Here is an 18,907-nt window from a genome sequence, read left to right as displayed (position 1 = left end):
CAGTAACTGATATCTAATTTTACATCATTATCTACATAATTAGTAGGGGGACCATAATTTTGGGGGGACCACAACATCCCACTGAAACGTCTCCAAGACTTTAAAAGTCCATCTGTATCCAATCATTGTATCAATAATAATGACAAGGGAGTCAAAACAAAAGGAAGATGGAAGGGAGGCAAGTTTCAGCTTAAAAAGAAATATGTCACATTCCTAAGATGTGTAAGAGCGTACTAAATATTAATAGTTTGTTTCAGAAAATGTTTACAGAGAACTACTTTGTGCCAGGCACTGTGTTAACTAGTGCTTATTTTTAAAAACTTTGAACACAAGTCAGGCCCTGTATTGAGAAGCTTGTATTCTTGCATGGATGGTAGGCAAATATATAGATTATTTCAAGTGGGACAAATAAAAAGTGATATGGGAGCAGCAGGCACAATTGGTCTAAACCGTGGGCTTCAGGAAGGATATTCTGGCGGATGTATAGTCTGAGAATTTTCACTAAAGTAGTATGTGTTGGCTGTGTTTCAATAAGACATTTCCTATAATAAAGAGCCCAGCTACTACTCTGTTGTAACAGTAAGACAAGAGTAAAAAAGGTAAATGGACCTTGAGTCCATCATTTACATATTTTTTTTGTTCTAAATTCTTCATAGAACTTTCATAGCTGTTCTACCACTATGCATTGATATGATTGATCTTTATTTTTAACTCATCCTATTTCTAGCACTCCTGCACTAAAATTCAGTAAATGCAGCAAAACCCAGTACCAGCAATATCTCAAGGATTACAAGCCAACGTGCATGTTCAATATTCCATTTTCTGATAAGTTAAGTGATTATCCATATTGTGGAAACAAGAGGCTGGATGATGGAGAAGAGTGTGATTGTGGCCCTGTTCAGGTATTTGCAAATGATATTACCTTTACATTTACAAAGTGTAACCTCAGCTAGAACCTAGACAGGGATGTAGCCACTAATCAACCATGGTAATTCTTGTAAAGCTTTAAAAACTGTGCTTTAAAAAAAACAGAAACAAATTGCTGGTGCAGCCTCAATGCAAGGTTTCTTACCAAGTCATGTAATGATCTTGCTGGAGATTCAAAGCATCACGTTAGCCTGGTTTATACATTAATTGGCTCTTCTTGTGAGAAGGGCTCATAGGTGTCGTTAAGTCTGATCTCTCATGAACAGTAGGAATCTGTTCTACAAAATTCCTCACAGTCAGTCAATTGAGTTTTACTCAGGGTCTTATGAGGCTAGTCTATATCCCTGTTGACCAGTTCACATTATTAGAAAACTTAATTGAGCAGAAACCTTCTAAACTTACACATATTTATTGCAGTCTCTGATATGTTTAGAATAAGCCTTAGAGGCATATTTTAAATTAATTCTTATTCTGCTTTTCTCTAACATAGGAGCTTTTTCTTTCAAGAGCTCATCATATAGGTATGTGTCCTAGATAATGACTTCTCACATAATCAAGTGCTCATAAATCACCTGGGCATGTTGTTAAAATGTGGATTCTGATTCAGTAGGTCTGGAGTGGAACTGAGATCCTATTCCTACCAACCTGCAAAGCTGTCTAAGGCTGCTGGTCCAAGGAGCACATTTTAAGTAGCTATGCTCTAGACACTGCACAATTCAAAATTCATTCTGGCCATGAAGAGACTCCAAGATCAGAGCGGAGGCAGCGAATGTCCAGAGGTTACAGCTTCTATTTTTCAAATGTCTCAGATTAAATGGAAAGAGAATCCTAACTTTGGAAAGTGATGCTTTTGCCTATGTGCATTTTTTGGAATGGTTTTACAGTTTCATTCCAACACTTGAAGTACCTTACATGACAAGATGCAGACAATATTTTGCAGTTTTAACTTTGTTTCAGCAGATAGGGTCTAAGTGTCTATCCTGTTATTATCTAATGATGCATTTTGTTAAAAGTTCAGCCTGAAATATTTAGCATCTTGAGAAAAAATAAAATCAGAAGTTGTATTATCTCACACCCAACATTTAGCATGAGAAGCAGCAGGACTCTTCCAGAGAACAGAAGTCATCAGGAGAATGGAAGGTCACAAACTTTGGGCTTTGTATGCTACCAGTGAGAATCATTAGCTGTGGAGTACTGAACAGCACAAGGGAAGGAAACAAAGTAAAAGTCCCAAACACCAGTTGCAAGCAGTAGTCTTTGTATACATATCATAGACAAGGACCATGCATTTGGATTTAACTCTGAAAAACAATTATGGCTAAATTGCATAGAAGCACCACAAATTAACTCTTCAAACAGGAGGCAAACTACAAACCGCTTCTAATTTTTTCATTTTTGATTATTGCCAGGAGTGCACTAATCCTTGCTGTGATGCACACAAATGTATGTTGAAGCCAGGATTTAGTTGTGCAGAAGGAGAATGCTGTGAATCTTGTCAGGTAAGATCCTTTGCTAGGACTGGGTTTCTCTGTTTTCAGTTTATTAAGTATACATAGAACCAGAGTCATCTGGCCACTGAATGACCTTCCACCACTAATCCCAGATAGGAGCTAAGATTGCTCGTACCCAATACAGCCTCTTCTGAGATACTCAGACTTCTAAATACTAAGCAGTGTTATGGTCTGGGGAGTGGAGAAGCAGGTAAGCAGTGCTTGGACTTTTAGGAGTGGAGTTATACGACTAACATTATTCTTGCTTTTTTTGTCGATCATTACCAACCTATTTCACCTCAGCTGAGGGGGAAAATGGCATCCCAACGACAGTGAACTGAAAGGGAAAAGGGTTATCCTGGAGTTGGAAAGTGATAGTGACCAGCAGCTGGAGATGTATTCCTAGGAAAGATGACCAAAAGTCCAAATGCCTCTGTCCAAGGGTTTACTGACACTTCTTTCACGCCACTGGATTGTGAACTGACAAAGGAAAGGAAGTGTGTTTTATTCATCTTCAAATCTTTCCAAAACCCAGCACAAATTAAATGCATATTGAATGGCTGAATGAAAGAGAATATTTCCATGTCGTGCCCTCCAGCAGTGAGAGCCTGGGTACTTTTTTAGTTCATCTGAAAAGATCTGATTTATTGGGAGTGGTGATTCCTCATTAGAGTCAGGCGTTCCCAGTTGTGCGTGTACAGTGGGGTGGGGTGTGAGAAAGGGGTGTACTAAAGGGATGAAGAAGGAAAGATGAACAAAACATATGCTTCATGTCCCCATTTTATGTCCATTCCAACTCTTCCCAGTGCTGCTCTAATACCAAATTTCAAAAACACCAACCTGTCGTTCCTAAAATTACATAAAAACCAAGAATGCTAATAATTCTCAGTGGAATGGAGAGGGAAGTCATGATCCATCCTTAAAACATTTTTAGATAAATTAAATGGGTCAACCTCCTTACTTCCTCCTACTTACTGAACCTTTCCTAACCTATGGGTGTCCAAGAGTCAATCTATTCGTTTTTCTTCAACAGTTGAAAAAAGCAGCATCTATATGCAGACCAGCAAAAGATGAGTGTGATTTTCCTGAGATGTGTACTGGCCACTCTTCCGGGTGTCCTAAGGACCAATTCCAAATAAATGGATTTCCTTGCAAGAATGCAAAAGGCTACTGCTTCATGGGGAATCGTCCCACCCGGGATGACCAGTGCTCTGAACTGTTTGATAAAGGTGAGAGACAATTACAGTGAATGATTGATAAAGATAATAGCCGTTATTTCTGTTATTGTCCTTTAGGAATCTGGGGACAAGATTGGAGATAATGCCATTTGTGGCAGATATTACCTGGCACCTTTCTGAATAATACCTTTCATATTCATTGACTTTACCTCTAATATTAATTGACTAGCTCAGTATTTCTTTTTTATATCCATAGTCCTTCCTAAAATATCCTCCTGAGGCAATAGGATAGTTTTTAAGTAATTTATTTGTTCCATTCTGCTTCACTGCTACATGACACTGAAATTTCAATTATATTAGAAAAGTAAGGCATTTTATGATTTGTCATATTCATGCTTTCATTCTTTTACTTTTATCATACCATTTTTTGCATCCCAGAGGCAAAAGACAGTTCTGATATCTGCTACAAGATGAATAAAATTGGAAATAAATTTGGATACTGCAAAAACAAGAAACACGTATTAATTCCTTGTGAAGAAAAGTAAGTGCCTTGTAAAGAAAAGTACGTTCCCTCTCAGAGTGTTTTGCAAAATCAGAGCCGCTCTTGTTCTGACAGCTGCCAGCCTGTTTTTACTGAGGAGATTAGGAAGAAAGGGAAGCAAGAAGGGAGAGAGCATACATCCCTGATGGAATTAACTGGCATTTATGTTCTGTATTTTGTAACTGAAAGTCATGGAATACAAGGAGGAAAGATGGGAAAGATTTAAGATTCTTAGGAAGAAAGGGAGGAAAAGAAGGTACAAAAAAAGGGAGAAAGAAGCAAACAGAAGGAGGGGGAAAATAAGTAGAAAAGGGGAGAAGAGGAAAAAAGAAGGAAAGCCATCAGAAGAAAGAAAGGTAGACGCTGAAGTTGAAGACAGAATGGGAGAATTGGATGTTAGATCTGATTTTTAAAAAGCATGTGTTGACCCCCACTTCTGGGTTTGTTTCTGACATTTGGCAAGGCCTTCTGTGTGCCCCCAAACAGGATTTGGACTGAAAACAACAATAATAAAAACCTAGAATCAAGTTCAACTTTGCTTCTAAATATAATCCTAAAAATGGGCAGTAGCTTAACTTCTCTCACTTCCAATTGCTGCCTAATCTGTAAAGAGGGAGTTATAATAACAGCAACTTCATAGATTTGTCGTGAGAATCAACTGATGTGCTCCAGGCAAGAAAGAGTAAGAAGGAAATCTTAATATCCTGATTAAAGTTATGCTAATTCAAATTACTAATAAGAAATATTCTCCTGTAAACTTGAGCTAATATTGCTTTATGAGAATTACATAGATATCATAAAGAAATACAATCATTTTACATCTTTGTCTACTCATCTCAGTTTCCAGGGTCAGGAAACAGGGTCCAACAGTTTACCCAGCCTCTCCTGGGCTCTGACAAGCCTGGTTTAGAAAAAAGTGACCGGGTCACTTCACTTCCAACCTAGTCTCTAAAGTTCTATTGTATTTCTGGTCCCAAGTGTGAGAACACTCTTCCTTTCCTTCAGAGATATCAAATGTGGAAAGATATTCTGCACAGGTGGGCAGCATTCTTCTGTCCTTGGAGAAGAAAAGATCTATCACCTTAAGAAGCCTCTGAAGCAGAATGCCACTGAATGCAAAACTTTTTTTTTATACCACGATTCTAAGGATTTTGGCCTGGTTGCTCCTGGAAAAAAATGTGGAGATGGACTGGTAAAATGAACGCCCTTTGTTTTATTAAAACTGCTTGTCCAGTCACTTAAAACTTCATTGGATCCTATAAACGGTTCCAGAGGGCTTATATACGGGAACACAGAAAAAAACTCTGCAGTATTTTTTTAATTGAGCAGAGTAGCAATAACACTATAGTAAATATTCATTTTGCTTAATATTTGTTATACAAATTATGAAAATATTATAAATGTGCTTAATTAGTGTCTTACAGTAGATGCTCAATAAAATTATAGACTGAATTTTTAAAATTTATTTGACTATGAAGTAGCCATAGAATCTTCATTTATTTTATTCATTCAAACATATTTACTGGGCACATACTATGGTGCCAGTGTCTGTGCAGGACACACTTGATGTAAAGATGAGTGTACTTGAGAATTTCGTAGATTAAATCAAGTGTATCACCACAATCCAACTCAACTGTTTTCACGGTGATGTGATCAATGTGCACGAGTCCAAAGGAAGTGACTGACCTTACTTGTAGAACGCAGAGTGGCATCTTCTGATGCCATTAAATGAGTGACATTTCAGCTTTGACTTTATGAACAACATTTTTCAACACACAGAAGATGAGAAAAGACTTTTTAAAAAGAAATATACCTACATAATACGAAAAGGTACAAGTGTATGGCACAGACAGGTAGCTGACAATTTCAGAGTGACTGGCGCTCCGAGTGAAATGGCAAAAAACTAAATTGAACAGGTAGAGTGAAGCCTGACTGGAAAGGCTTTATCACTCCAAGATGAAAACCTGAGAATGTAAACTAAAAAAAGCAGCCATCTCATCAAGGTTTATAAACACAAGAATATTTGAAAAAATATAACGCTGTAGAGAAAATCAGCAATTTTGAAGTTGAGCAGTTTCTGTGATATGCACCACCCCCCGACACTGCCATCCACAAGCATTACAGTATCATTCATATAATTAGATAGATAAATGAATTGGAAAGTAAAAATTCAGCATGTAAAAGCAGAACCAGAATTTAATAATTTCATAGAGACCTCTATTTCAAGTCCATAGATTTAATTATACAGTTTCCCATTAAAAGGACTAAATAAACATAAAAATGGCGAAGAGTTAATAGCCGTGAAAATTTGGGTATGTGTACCTACCCAAACTAGAAAGTTCAAGGACGTTCAGTAAGATAGAGTATACGCGGCATTGGTTTGAAGAAAATACCGAATAATTTTCTACTCACTTCAGGTAAGGAAAATCAGCCAGAGGTACAAAGCAAACATATGACATCCCTTTCATAGAATGGCAGGGATTCAGCCAAGAAATTGATAAGGGAGCAGTTGTTAAGGAACACTTTGCGATTGTGCAAACACATCACGACCATGTGCCACCACATAGAGTGCCTAATTCCCTCTAGAGAAATCTTAGTACAGAAGTGCACCACTCACAATGGTACCAATTCTTGAACCAATTCCTATTGAGGGAATCTATGCATAGCAAACGCTAGTCTGTAGGGGTATCACAAAGACACTACTGACAGAATTTGTCATTTTCATATTTATTCTGAGATACTATTTTTTAGACTTGAGGAACTTTAAATGCCTAAAAACACTCTAGTTTCTCTTAGTAGTTATTCTTTCTGGGTAAATTTTAATTTGGCATGGGAAAAGAGGACAAACATATCCCATTACCCCTGGGTGCCCTTTTCCTTAGTTATACTATAGAACTTACAACACAGATAAGAAAAAAAGATGAAAAATAAAAGACGAGAGACGGTAAGAGAGAAAGATAGTAGACTGCAGAGAGAATGAGAGTAGAGGAGAGAAGAGAAGAAAGAGAGGAAATTAGTTAATTCTTTCATTCTCTACCACAGAAGAATTGCTCAAAAACTGTCTCTGTAGTTATCTCTTTATTAAACATACAGAACAGCAAAATCAAAATAAAATACGTCTCAGTGTTTTCCTTTAGTTGAGCCTGAAATACTTGAAGTAAGGTCTACATGGGTTTTAAAACAATGTTTCTCAGTGTTTAATCATGTATATAGAAAACCCATTCTATAAGCATAAGGAAAGAAGATAAACAACAGACATAAGAGAATTCAGTATGGTGAACAAAGGAGACCAGTGTGAGATATCAAAGATGATAGTCTCCTATGACACAGAAACATTTTTAAAAGAGGAAAATCCTTTAGAAATAAGTTAAATTTATATTTTATACTATTTAGAAGGATATTAAATCTATAAAAATGATATAATTTGAAATCAAGAAGCACTGCCTTCAAATTGCAAAATGAATCATGATTGCCTGTTTATATGCAATTTATGCAGTAAGCCATGGAATAGAAACTCCATGAAAAAAAAAAAAGGAAATTGGAAGCTAAACTTCTTAACACAGAAAAATAAGATAAGGAAATTTTTAAAAATAAAAGAAAATGAATAAAAGCAAGAGAAACAGTGCTAAGAAACCTGATACAGTGTTAATAGGAATTCTAGATAAAGGAAACAGAATAGAGGTAAAAAAAAATGTAATTAAGGAAATAATACTCAAAAATGTCCCTGAGCTTAGGAATGCATAAAGTAAAAACTCAGTACCAGGAAAAAATCATAAAAATAAATGAGCATTTAGACTTACCTTCATACCATGAAGTCAACAATAAAGAAAATGTTCTATGAGCACAAAAGAAGGCAAGTATTGTTTCAATAGGAAAAATTATCACATTACCATCATATTTATCTCCAACAAAAAATGCCGGAAGATAATGCAGCAAAATCCACAGAGTTTTGGGAAACAGAAATATGGTGACCCTAAAACCATATATATAACCAAGCTATTATTCAGAGTGTAAAGTAATAGAACAACACCCTCACAACCTTATGATTAAGACAATATACAGTTAAAATTAGACAGCATTTATTTTCTGAAAAGAAAAATAGTCAAGTACTCCAGCCAACTGGAAAATGGATTTAAATTGAAGTGATATCTGCACTTTCGTATTCACACTGCAACATTATTCACAATAGCCAATGGAAACAATTTAAATGTCCTTGGACAGGTGAATGGATAATGAAAATGTGATTATATATGTAAATATATATATACACATATATGTGACTTTATATATGTGTGTGTATATATATATATATATATATATATATATGAATATTTTTAGCCTTAAAAAATAGAAATCATTTTTAACAACATGGATGAACTTGGAGATTTCACTTATGCTAAGCAAAATAAGCCAGACACAGAAAGACAAATACTGTATGATCTCACTTATATGTGGAATCTAAAAAAATTAAAGTCACAGAAGCAGGAAGCAGAATGATGGTTGCTGAGGATGAGGGGTAGGGAAAACAGAGAGACATTGGTTAAAGGGTACAAACTCTCTGTTATAAAATGAGTAAATTCTGGAGATCTAATGTAAAGCATGGTGACTATAGTTAATAATACCATAATGTGTACTTGAAATTTTCTGAGAAGTAGATCTTAGGTGTTATCACAAAAAAAGTAACTATGTGAGGTGACAGATGTGTTAATTAGGTTGTTTGTGGTCATCTCACAATGTATAAGAGTACCTAAAGTCATCACGATATACACTTTAAATATATACAATTATTAATTGTTAATTATACCTCAATAGAGTTGGAAAAACATTTCTAGATGTCTGCTTTTTTTCTAAAGAAACAGGTAAAAATAAAAATAACAGTCGACAAATAAATGAGCTAAGATAAGCCAGGCAATAACCACAAGCAACAAAACAACAGTAATTTGGTCATAAAACTTACCCCCAAAAACGAGCATAATTTAAAACAAAAGTAATAAGTATAAATAAGAAGATTAATTGATTTTGACAAAATGCCCAACCAGCAACTGTGAAATAAACAATCATGGATCCTTATCAAATCAGAAGAAAAGTTGATAGAAGTAATAGAAGAAATTGCTGCAATTACAATGGTGGAATCTTTGATAGATTAACATTTGAAGAATTAATAAGGACATAGACATTATAATAATTAATGTTTGTATACAACAGTATTTGAATGTGCAGTACACATTTCAAATAACCATCGAATATTTATAGAGGATTTCTTCTTCCACAGAAGATTCTACATATGGTTTTTCACAATAGAACAAATGATGCAAATTCTAAGAGCAAGTAATTCTAATTCATCTTGGTGACTTCATTTCTAGGTGTGCAGCAATGGTGAATGTGTGACTACTGCAAAGGCCTACAATTCAACCGATTGCTCCTCTCAGTGCAATGAAAATTCTGTAAGGTTTGACTTCTTTTAAAATTAGTGTCTTACCAGTCATTTATTTACACAAGACTTCATTCCTGAGCCTATGTATAAGTGCAGGTGTGCACATACACATGTATGTATGTATGTATATATGTATGCATAGTGATTTTTAAATCAAATATGCATTTGGGATCCATTTCTTTTGTGTATCATCAATAATATTGATCCAAAAGCCAAACCAAGTATTATACATAGATAACGCCAGTGTTGCAAGTATATGTCTTATCATTGGACTGGTAATCCAGAAACCCAGGAGCTTACGTATGAATGAAGTTTAAACCTGAAGTTTAACATTGGATCTATCATAATTTCACTTACAGTTAAATTACACCAATATCAACATTTGCCTAAAGCTTTTGAGAAAAACAATAAAAGCAATTTTTTTCACTCATTTAACACTGTTCAATACTAGCAGTACCTAGCAGTTTGCATGTGTGGGTAACATCTTTCCTAAGCCAAATTAATCAGTAACACATATATAGAGTTGTACTCTTTCAATTATTTTACATATATATTAAATTTTAAAGGCTTCATAACAACATTAAAATATAAGTACTATTCCTATGCCCACTTTTAGAGATGGCAAACCAGTCACACTGATGGTATGTGCAAGGAAAAGGTGAGAATTCGATACAGAAAGAGTGTGTGTTCTTAACCATTACACAATGCTCTTTGATGAACTAAACATTATGCCATCACTTTTTTCCCACGTTAATATTATCTCACTGTTACTAAGCCTAGTTAGAGTCTCCTCTTTGGCTATGACATGTCCAGCTCTAGCCGGGGCTGTTCATTTAATAAGATTTATGGCTTCTGGAAAAATAAGTCAAACTATCTGGCTCACCTGGTTTTGAATTTGTCAGGATCATTCTCTTGTTCCAAGGCCATCTTCAAAGATAGCTGCTCCTTGTATTTTGTTTGCTTATTTTTCCCAACGTTGATTTTGGTATGCAGTTTAGTTAATTAATCAATAAAAAGTTCATGAGTGTGTGGGTGTGTGTATTTTTGTGTGTGTGTTTGATGTAGAGCTGGCACTAAGCTAAATGAGCTGCAAAACACAACTTACGTCAGTCATTTGATGAATTATGATTTATGGCTCTTCCAGGTGGATGACGGTGAACTTGAGTGCCAGTGCGAGGCAGTACAGGCATCTGCGGAATGGGAGGAAACCTTAAATGTTACCAGTGAGCATCCTAGATTAATATAATATCTTGCATATATCAAAAGCCTCACCGGTGAGAATGCTTTTTGCTTATATGCTAAGTCTACTACACATATGTTGTATTTCTGTATGGATTTGTATGGTCTTCTTGGTACTTTGGATATTTAAATACCCAAGTTTGAATTTACTAAAATTTCTTTTTAGAATGAACGTATCTCCTTCTAGTTAAATTTGGATGAGTTCTTCTAAGAACCCATAACACAGTAAGGCCTTTTCTATAGTCAATAACTGACAATCCAACTTTTCCTGCTGACTGTGATTCCCTTAAACACAATGGAATCTTGGGTGGAGTGCTAATTGTTAATACAGATAATAATTTGTGCAATGTTTTGGCCTTTTACTTTATTTAAAAAAATAACCAGAGGAGGGAGAATTAAAGCCCTTTAAAGAAGGAAGAAGCAGAATGGTAACAGCTCAGTTAAATGTTAATATTCCATTGTCCTAAAGTTGATGTCCTGGCTGAAGTTCATGTGTTTTAATGTATATCTCCATCCTGGTGGTTGTTCTCATCCTGGTTATTATTGGTGTCGTGGTTGTCATAGTATTAATTCGTTACAAAAAATGTATTAAGTTGAAGCAAGTTCAAAGGTATGTCTGTATTCTCTGTGTGTTGAAGTGGCCCATGACTGAGATTATGTAAGCTTTATGGCCATAGAGATGGGAGAAAAGTATAAGCCTCTTACTGAAGACCAGGTAAGAGTAGTAATAAGTCAAGCTTTTACACACTTTGCTCTCATTGAAATGTTTATCCCAGTGACTCCCAAACTTTGCTGCACACTGGAATCAAAAGGGATTTAGGATTGACAGACATATACTACTATGTATAAAACAGATAACTAATGAGAACAGACTGTATAGCACAGGGAACTCTACTCAATGCTCTGTGGTGACCCAAATGGGAAGGAAATCCAAGGAAGAGGGGATATTTGTATACGCGTGGCTGATTCACCTTGCTATACAGCAGAAACTAACACAACATTGTGAAGCAACTATACTCCAATTTTTTTTAAAAAAGGGATTTTAAAAAAATACTAAATTTGATTCCTCCATCAGATTTAATTGTTATAGAGTGTAACATGAGTATCAGTCTTTAAAAAATCTCCTAGATGATTTAATATTAACCACAGGCTTACCTCATACTTTAGCTGGTATCAACATTCAATTCCCTTCTTGGCAGCCCACCGAGAGAAACCCTAGGAGTGGAGAATAAAGGATACTTCGGTGATGAGCAGCAGACAAGGACTGAGCCCATTTTACCTGATATTCACCCCCTACATGTAAGAAAATACCATTTGCACTAGTTAATCAATTTAAAAAGTAGTTGTATGTATGTTTGAAGTGGAACTATCCCTAAGCTAAGTGAGGTGGGAAATGCAGAATAGTCTAACATGATTCCACACCAATAACCTTCAGTTGACAGGTGGGGAAGGAGAGGATGGCAGGACACAAACACACCAAGACACTATTTCAGAGCAGAATATATTGGTTAAATAAAATACTAATGTGTGCATGACTGGAAAAATGTACAAGCATAAACCATATTCTGGGATATAAAACAAGTCTTAATAAATTTAGAAGAATTGGGGTCATACAAAATATGTTCTCAAAATAAAATTCTATTAGAAATCAGTATCAGAAAAATACTGGGAAAAATCTTTTTCTCGTAAAAAATTTAAAATGTACAAGACTAAATGATAGTGTTAAGAGATAAATATTCGGGGGTAAAAGTATAATCACATGCAAGGAGGAGGTCATTATTTTTAAGTTGGGAAAGTGGCTAATTTGGAGGGAGGAAGTGGGTGACAGTAATGATAGGAAACTTGAAATGGCAAAGTTTTATTCCTTAATCAGTGCAGTGATTGCAAGGATATTTACCTTAAATGGTTCATTAAGCCATGAATCTGTTTTGTGTGTGTTTTTTATCTCTATTGTATTTTCCCAAGAAATGACTAAAAATGAATAAGGGCAACAATGCCAATTATTAGTGGGGATATAGAGAGTAAAAACTTTCATAAAAGCTAATGAAACTTTAAATAGTACAACCAATAGGTAAAATTCATACTATACCCTAAACCTGATCATACACATTCCCTGTAATCCAGCAATTCCTGTCATTATGAACACACCAAACAGAAATGTGTACATGTGTATGTCGGAAAACATCAACAATAATGTTCCAACAGCATTATTTGCAAAAAGTGAAAATAATACGAATGTCCAATAACACTACAGAGAAGGAAAAATGAACAAACTACTGACATTTACAACATACTATTGTATGTGATATCTTACTATCACATACTCTTAGAAAACACACCAAACCCAAAAGCAAACTGTTTGATTCAACTTATATAAATTCAAACTGACAAAACTACTCTATGGTATTAGAAGTCAGGGTAGTCATACCACAGGGAAGATTTTCAGAGGGAACGGTAAAGTTTTATGTTTTGATCTGGGTGGGGTTCGGTTAACCATAGGTGCTCATTTTTAAAAATTCACCCACCTCATACTTTCTGTTTGTACATTTCTGTGTGTATCTTTTACATTAAAAGAAAAGTTTATTAAAATAACACCCATAGCAATATATGAAAACCTAATAAAAAAGCTGACAATCCTATAAAAGTCCCTGCAAGCAGTGGCTTGTTCAGCACCTTTAACAACAGCTATGATTTCCAGTGCATTTGACACAGTGGGGGAAAAAAAAAAATGTGAGTGCTGGTTAGGAAGCTACAAAAGCATTCCTTTTAAAACAATTAACCAGTGAAGAAAGAATTTGCAATAAGATTATACCGATGAAACTGCCCACTAGGACCTAAGTCTTGAAGGAAGTATGAACTGATCATTGTTAGATGCAAATGCCAATGAGAATATAATGGTGTTAGTATTTTTAAATTAGGATTTTTTTTTTTTTTTTTGGTTAGTGGTAATCTTGCTCCACGGCTCCAGAGATTCTGAATGCTTTGCCCCAACTCTCCATGTCCCATAAGCCCTGTGCTTTTTACTGTACGATATTACAGAACAAGCTCCCACCCTACCCCCAGGAACACATATATGACATTATAGTAGAAAGGCTTTTACTGAACTTCTCTTACTTATGTCTGTATAGTTACCCTTTCTCTGGAAATATGATGGTTTATCATTTTTATCCATTCATACATTTTATTATGCCAGTGGTGACCCAAATAAACAAGTCTTCATTGTCCACACAAATGACAGGAAAATATTGTGTAATAATTTTTTAAGCTTACACTGAGATTTTCTGATATGAAAACACAGGATGCTAATATCAGGTTTAAATAAGAAACTGAATGTAAATGCACTTAGCACCGTGTTTGGTATATATTTAGCACTTAATATGTGTTAAATATCTACTATGCCTCATGCACTGTCTCAGTGACTTTCCTAATTACATTTTCTTTAAATTAATGTGCAGAACAGTTGCACTCCCAGAGAAAGGATTCAGGTGAAGTTAGCCTGAGCATATGATCAATGATAGATAGTCACCAGAGGTTCAAATAGAGCCTGGGGCATATTTGTATTGAATACAAAATCCTTAAGGGCTTTTTGGATTTTTAGTTAAATGTGCGAACTTAGAAGAAGAGCTTAATAAATATTTGTTAAATATATGAATGAATTTAATTAACCATATAGCATAATATATTATAAATGTAGATTGTATAGGACAGTTTGGGTCCCTGAATCTCTTGTTTAGGTTTTTTGTATTATTTGTCATAAAATTATATGAATAATAATGATTTATCTGACTCCTGTTTGATACATTAGTTACCCATCAAAGGCCAGTTCTCAGCAAAATTGTGGTTTGGAAAAGATCTGTGTTTGGTGTCCTTTCCCAGTTACATTAATGATATTTGGTTAGCTTTTCTGTCTGGTACCCAGTGCCTCTCCTAGGTCCTGTTTCCACTGAACCATGCTGCCTGGTTGTATTAATGTCCACTGGGGGTTAAAAGAAAGCACTTCAAAAAGGGTAACACATATATATGGAATCTAAGAAAAAAAAAAAGGTCATGAAGAACCTAGGGGTAAGATGCGAATAAAGACACAGACCTACTAGAGAATGGACTTGAGGATATGGGGAGGGGGAAGGGGAAGCTGGGACAAAGTGAGAGAGTGGCATGGACATATATACACTACCAAATGTAAAATAGATAGCTAGTGGGAAGCAGCTGCATAGCACAGGGAGATCAGCTCGGTGCTTTGTGTCCACCTAGAGGGGTGGGATAGGGAGGGTGGCAGGGAGGGAGACGCAAGAGGGAAGAGATATGGGAACATATGTATGTGTATAACTGATTCACTTTGTTATAAAGCAGAAACTAACACACCATTGTAAAGCAATTATACTCCAATAAAGATGTTAAGGAAAAAAAGGGGTAACTTCGGCCAGGCACATCTGCATTACAATAGTAAGTTCTGGAAATCCTCAAAGACCTCCAAGGTCCAAAGGGATGTTGTGCCTGGTTGTGGAATTTCAGGCATGCAGACCATTAGAGACTCTAAGATTTGGAAGTTAATAGACTGACCTTGAACTACTCATATCATAACATGTAAAGAAACTCCCACTCTTACATGTATGCTTGATTTACAGATAAGTTGTTAGACGCATCCATCACAAGAGAACAACCTAGGCAAGAACATTGTCTGTGTGTGTTTCAATATTTGTACATTTACTAGGACTGTATTCTAAGAGACGACTAGCAAATGTATTTTGTAGGCTTGGAAAATAGTCCTACTTGTTTGAGCCCTAACTGCAGGTTAAGAGTATCTCTCTTCATCAGCCAAGAACGGCAGAGTCCTTGGAGAGACTTCCAGCCAGTTGCTCGAGCCCGCACTGCATCACGCTGGTATGGTCGGTCCCCTGGCTCTTTTCTGTTGGTTGTGCTAGTCTGTGTCCTTTTCATTGATAATCTTGGTGCCACTTAACCACTCATTGGTTCCTTGAAATTTTCCAACAATATAACATGGCTCTCTGACTTGAGGCAGAAACAGGGACTTCCTACTTCTCAGCAGGGCTGGGATTAGGGTGATAAAGAGCACAGTGACCCTTGTAAGTACACAGTCAGATACCGTCATTATTTAAAATACTGACCATGCTCATCATGAATTCTTGGGAATTAGTTCTGACTTTTTTTTTAAACAACACATTAACGTATTATTTATTGTGATCACAGAGTTTGTTTGTACCCCTTAAATGTTGCCCCTGGGACAAATGCCTTGCTCACTTCGCCCTGGTCCCAGCCCTGGTTCTCAGGGGTCAAACCCAATGACAGCTTCCAGAGAGGCCTTGATCAGCAGCGGGCTTTCCACTAACTGAGGAGATGTCTTCCCTGAATAAATATTGATGAGAAAGAAATAAACTAGCTAAATCAGCCCACACATGCACCAGAGACACGGAGCCAAAAAAGAGATATTACCAGGTTTCTAAGAGCACCTGAGCCACTGGAATCTTTATCTACACCTGTATCCTCAAGGTCACACAGAACACTTCTTATTCAGAACTGGGTGCCGAAATCACCGAGATTCTCAACTACATCTTTGTAAACTCAGCAGTTCTCATTACGCATTGTTTAATGGCTAGAAGGATGTGATTAAGGTAGTGTTCAGTCTGTGGCTCCACAGGATCTGCCTGTCACACAAAAGGGTCTCCGAACGTGCGGCATAGTCAGGGCGGCACGGAATGAGCTTACCTCCCCACGCCCTGCTCCACCAGCGCAGCCCCTTTTGATAAATTGGTTTTACTGGGATTTCAACTGAGATTTTTTTTTGAATGAAAGCTCTAGTACTTGAAAAATGTTCGGCAATCTTCTTACCAAATATATTGTTGGAGAGAGTTACAACCAGGATAACAAGGAAACATGGTTTCTGATAAAACTTCACTTATCCTGAACTATCATTGCCTCACCCCAGCCCCATCTCCTCCATTCCCTAGCGATTTACAGCCTTAGATTTTTCATGGCTCAAAAAGAGGTGGTCTGTGTGTATATGTGCTCATGTGTATGTGTGCCTGTGTGTGAAATCTGGTTTGGTTCCTGACACAACAAAATGTGTTTATTATAGAAACCTGCAAATAAAGAGCCAAGAGGAATCGCAGATCCCAATCCAAGTGCCAAAGTGGTAGGTTCCAGTGACAGACGGTTCCCTCCTTTTTAAATTTTTCAAATGCTAGCCTCCTTTTGTGTTCTTTGTCTACTCATTGATTGGAGAGATCCTCTGTTCTTATCAAAAGATTAGGAGGGTTGAAATTGTTTCCCCTGATATGCTTAAATTTCTGATAATTCCGCAGTGCATGTTTTAGTCCAAGAGTTTTCAACCTGACTCAAGGAGCAAGCTAGAATTCAACGGTGTCAGAGTCTGAATACACTTTGGAAATAACAACAAAACAAAATTTCTTTCTCAAACTTTTCTTGGCTAGAGTATACATACCCATGGGTTCTCATGAGGTATTTTAAAGGAAACAACAGTACTGGTAATCATATAAAAGATATCCTTTCTAATGGAACAGTTTTTTTCATGATTACTTTGCCAAAGTTTTCACTTACAAATCAATAACTGACTATGCCCGAGGGATGATTTCACTTTTGAATTATTATGTCTAATGTCAGAAAAGTTATCAAAAAATTGTGATTTTTGCCAAAGGGAGACTACATTTCAGAGTTTTTGTTTTCATTCCTTCATTCATCCGTTCAGTGACTTTTGCTGAGTCCCTACAATGTACTGGGTTAATGTGAAGCTTTCCCCCAGAAAGCATTCTTACTAGAAATACTGCCCAATACACTTTCCCTGTTGGGATGGAGAAGGAAAGACTTTTCTAATGGCCCTTCCACTCCTCAAGGATGAACCTGTCTCATACTGGGGAGTAGAAAGACATGCTCCTTAGTGCAAGCAAATTGGCTTCTTGTATTGAAAAATAAAATGATTTTCTTTCTTTTGTGATAGGCTTGTCGATTTTATAATAACTATTTAATTAGCCATGGCTAAGGCAATCTGGGAAAATGTGAATAAATGAAGTACAACAGAATCCAGAAAGGTTACTGTAATTAGTAGCTATAAATGAAATATAACATGCTTATAGATTTTGCAGAAAACAATTTACTTTTAACCATCTCTTTTTATTTAGAGCTTGAAATTGGATATCCAGAATGGCTGTGCAAGGCTAGGCTGAGGATTCTGGATGCGAGATCTTCTTAACCTTCCCTAGATGTTTGCTACACATATTTCTGGTAGTTTTTCAAATGTTTTTTATCCAGACAGAATACGGTGAAGAGAAACAACATCTTCTGTAATATTTACCTGTAGAATGGCATAGACATATGCTACCAAAAAAATCTACCATTTTTCAAACGCTCCTTAGTTTAATACAAAAATAGTCTTCTTGCTCTAGTATTTTCTTACAAAATATTAATCTAATTACTTAAAAAAAAAAAGAGTCAAAACTTAGAGGATAGTAAATTACAATGCTGAGTCTAAGAAGTAAAACATCTCTTATAACAGGTTATTTCTTTGGGAACATAAAAGTACTTATCTTAATTTGAACCTGACATAATTACCATTAATTATGGTTTAAATAAACTTCTCTCCTGCAGAGATGCCAAGGAAATCGGTGCAGGAAACATCAGATTCCACTAGTTAATTAAAAGGTAGACAGTTGTCCCACTCAGTCCTAACAGTGAAAGAGGGAAAAGAATAGTCACTTTAACTACAAAAATCCTTCTTAAACTTGTGGTGGCAGCCAAAGAGGACATGAAATGCTCCTGGTAATTCTAAATGCCTAGAAGTTAATTCAAAATTCCTTATTTTTTAGAATTCCTTAAGAACTTGACAGAAAAGTCAGAGCATTACAAAAATTTCAGAAAATTGACTCCAGCAGAGAAGAAAGACAATTCCCATGAAGGGCTTTTGAGATCCTTACAATATACGGGTTTGAGCACTTCCTGTGCATTTTCTGCACTGTTTCCTTCCCTTCCGTCAGTTGATGGTGATGCGTGGGATTGTCCTGGGAATGATTTCAGCTCCTTCTTATACGGGGGCTCCTCAAAGTGTTCTCATGTGTTCTCTATTTTC

At 36.1% G+C, this 18,907-nt stretch overlaps 1 protein-coding gene and 1 long non-coding RNA gene across 2 annotated transcripts in view; one reads left to right on the top strand and one right to left on the bottom strand.

Annotated features, from left to right (window-relative positions):
• The window catches only part of ADAM7 (ADAM metallopeptidase domain 7), a gene marked incomplete at its 5' end in the record, with an annotated part of 43,503 nt that extends 27,525 nt beyond the window's left edge, over nt 1-15,978 (top strand). Inside the window, 10 exons of the mRNA XM_082403024.1 lie at nt 728-902; nt 2,337-2,426; nt 3,451-3,646; nt 4,034-4,136; nt 5,142-5,328; nt 9,500-9,580; nt 10,715-10,793; nt 11,314-11,419; nt 12,009-12,108; nt 15,619-15,978. Of these exons, the coding sequence (XP_082259150.1) occupies nt 728-902; nt 2,337-2,426; nt 3,451-3,646; nt 4,034-4,136; nt 5,142-5,328; nt 9,500-9,580; nt 10,715-10,793; nt 11,314-11,419; nt 12,009-12,108; nt 15,619-15,750 (1,249 nt within the window). The 3' untranslated portion in view covers nt 15,751-15,978. The remainder of the gene's footprint in view (nt 1-727; nt 903-2,336; nt 2,427-3,450; nt 3,647-4,033; nt 4,137-5,141; nt 5,329-9,499; nt 9,581-10,714; nt 10,794-11,313; nt 11,420-12,008; nt 12,109-15,618) is intronic.
• The window catches only part of LOC309633708, a 275,637-nt gene that overhangs the window by 167,558 nt on the left and 89,172 nt on the right, over nt 1-18,907 (bottom strand). The window lies entirely within an intron of this gene.

Source organism: Balaenoptera borealis, assembly GCF_965194805.1.
Source record: "Balaenoptera borealis genome assembly, chromosome: 8".
Taxonomy (NCBI): Eukaryota; Metazoa; Chordata; class Mammalia; order Artiodactyla; family Balaenopteridae; genus Balaenoptera; species Balaenoptera borealis.
This window is presented reverse-complemented; position numbering and strand designations above follow the sequence as displayed.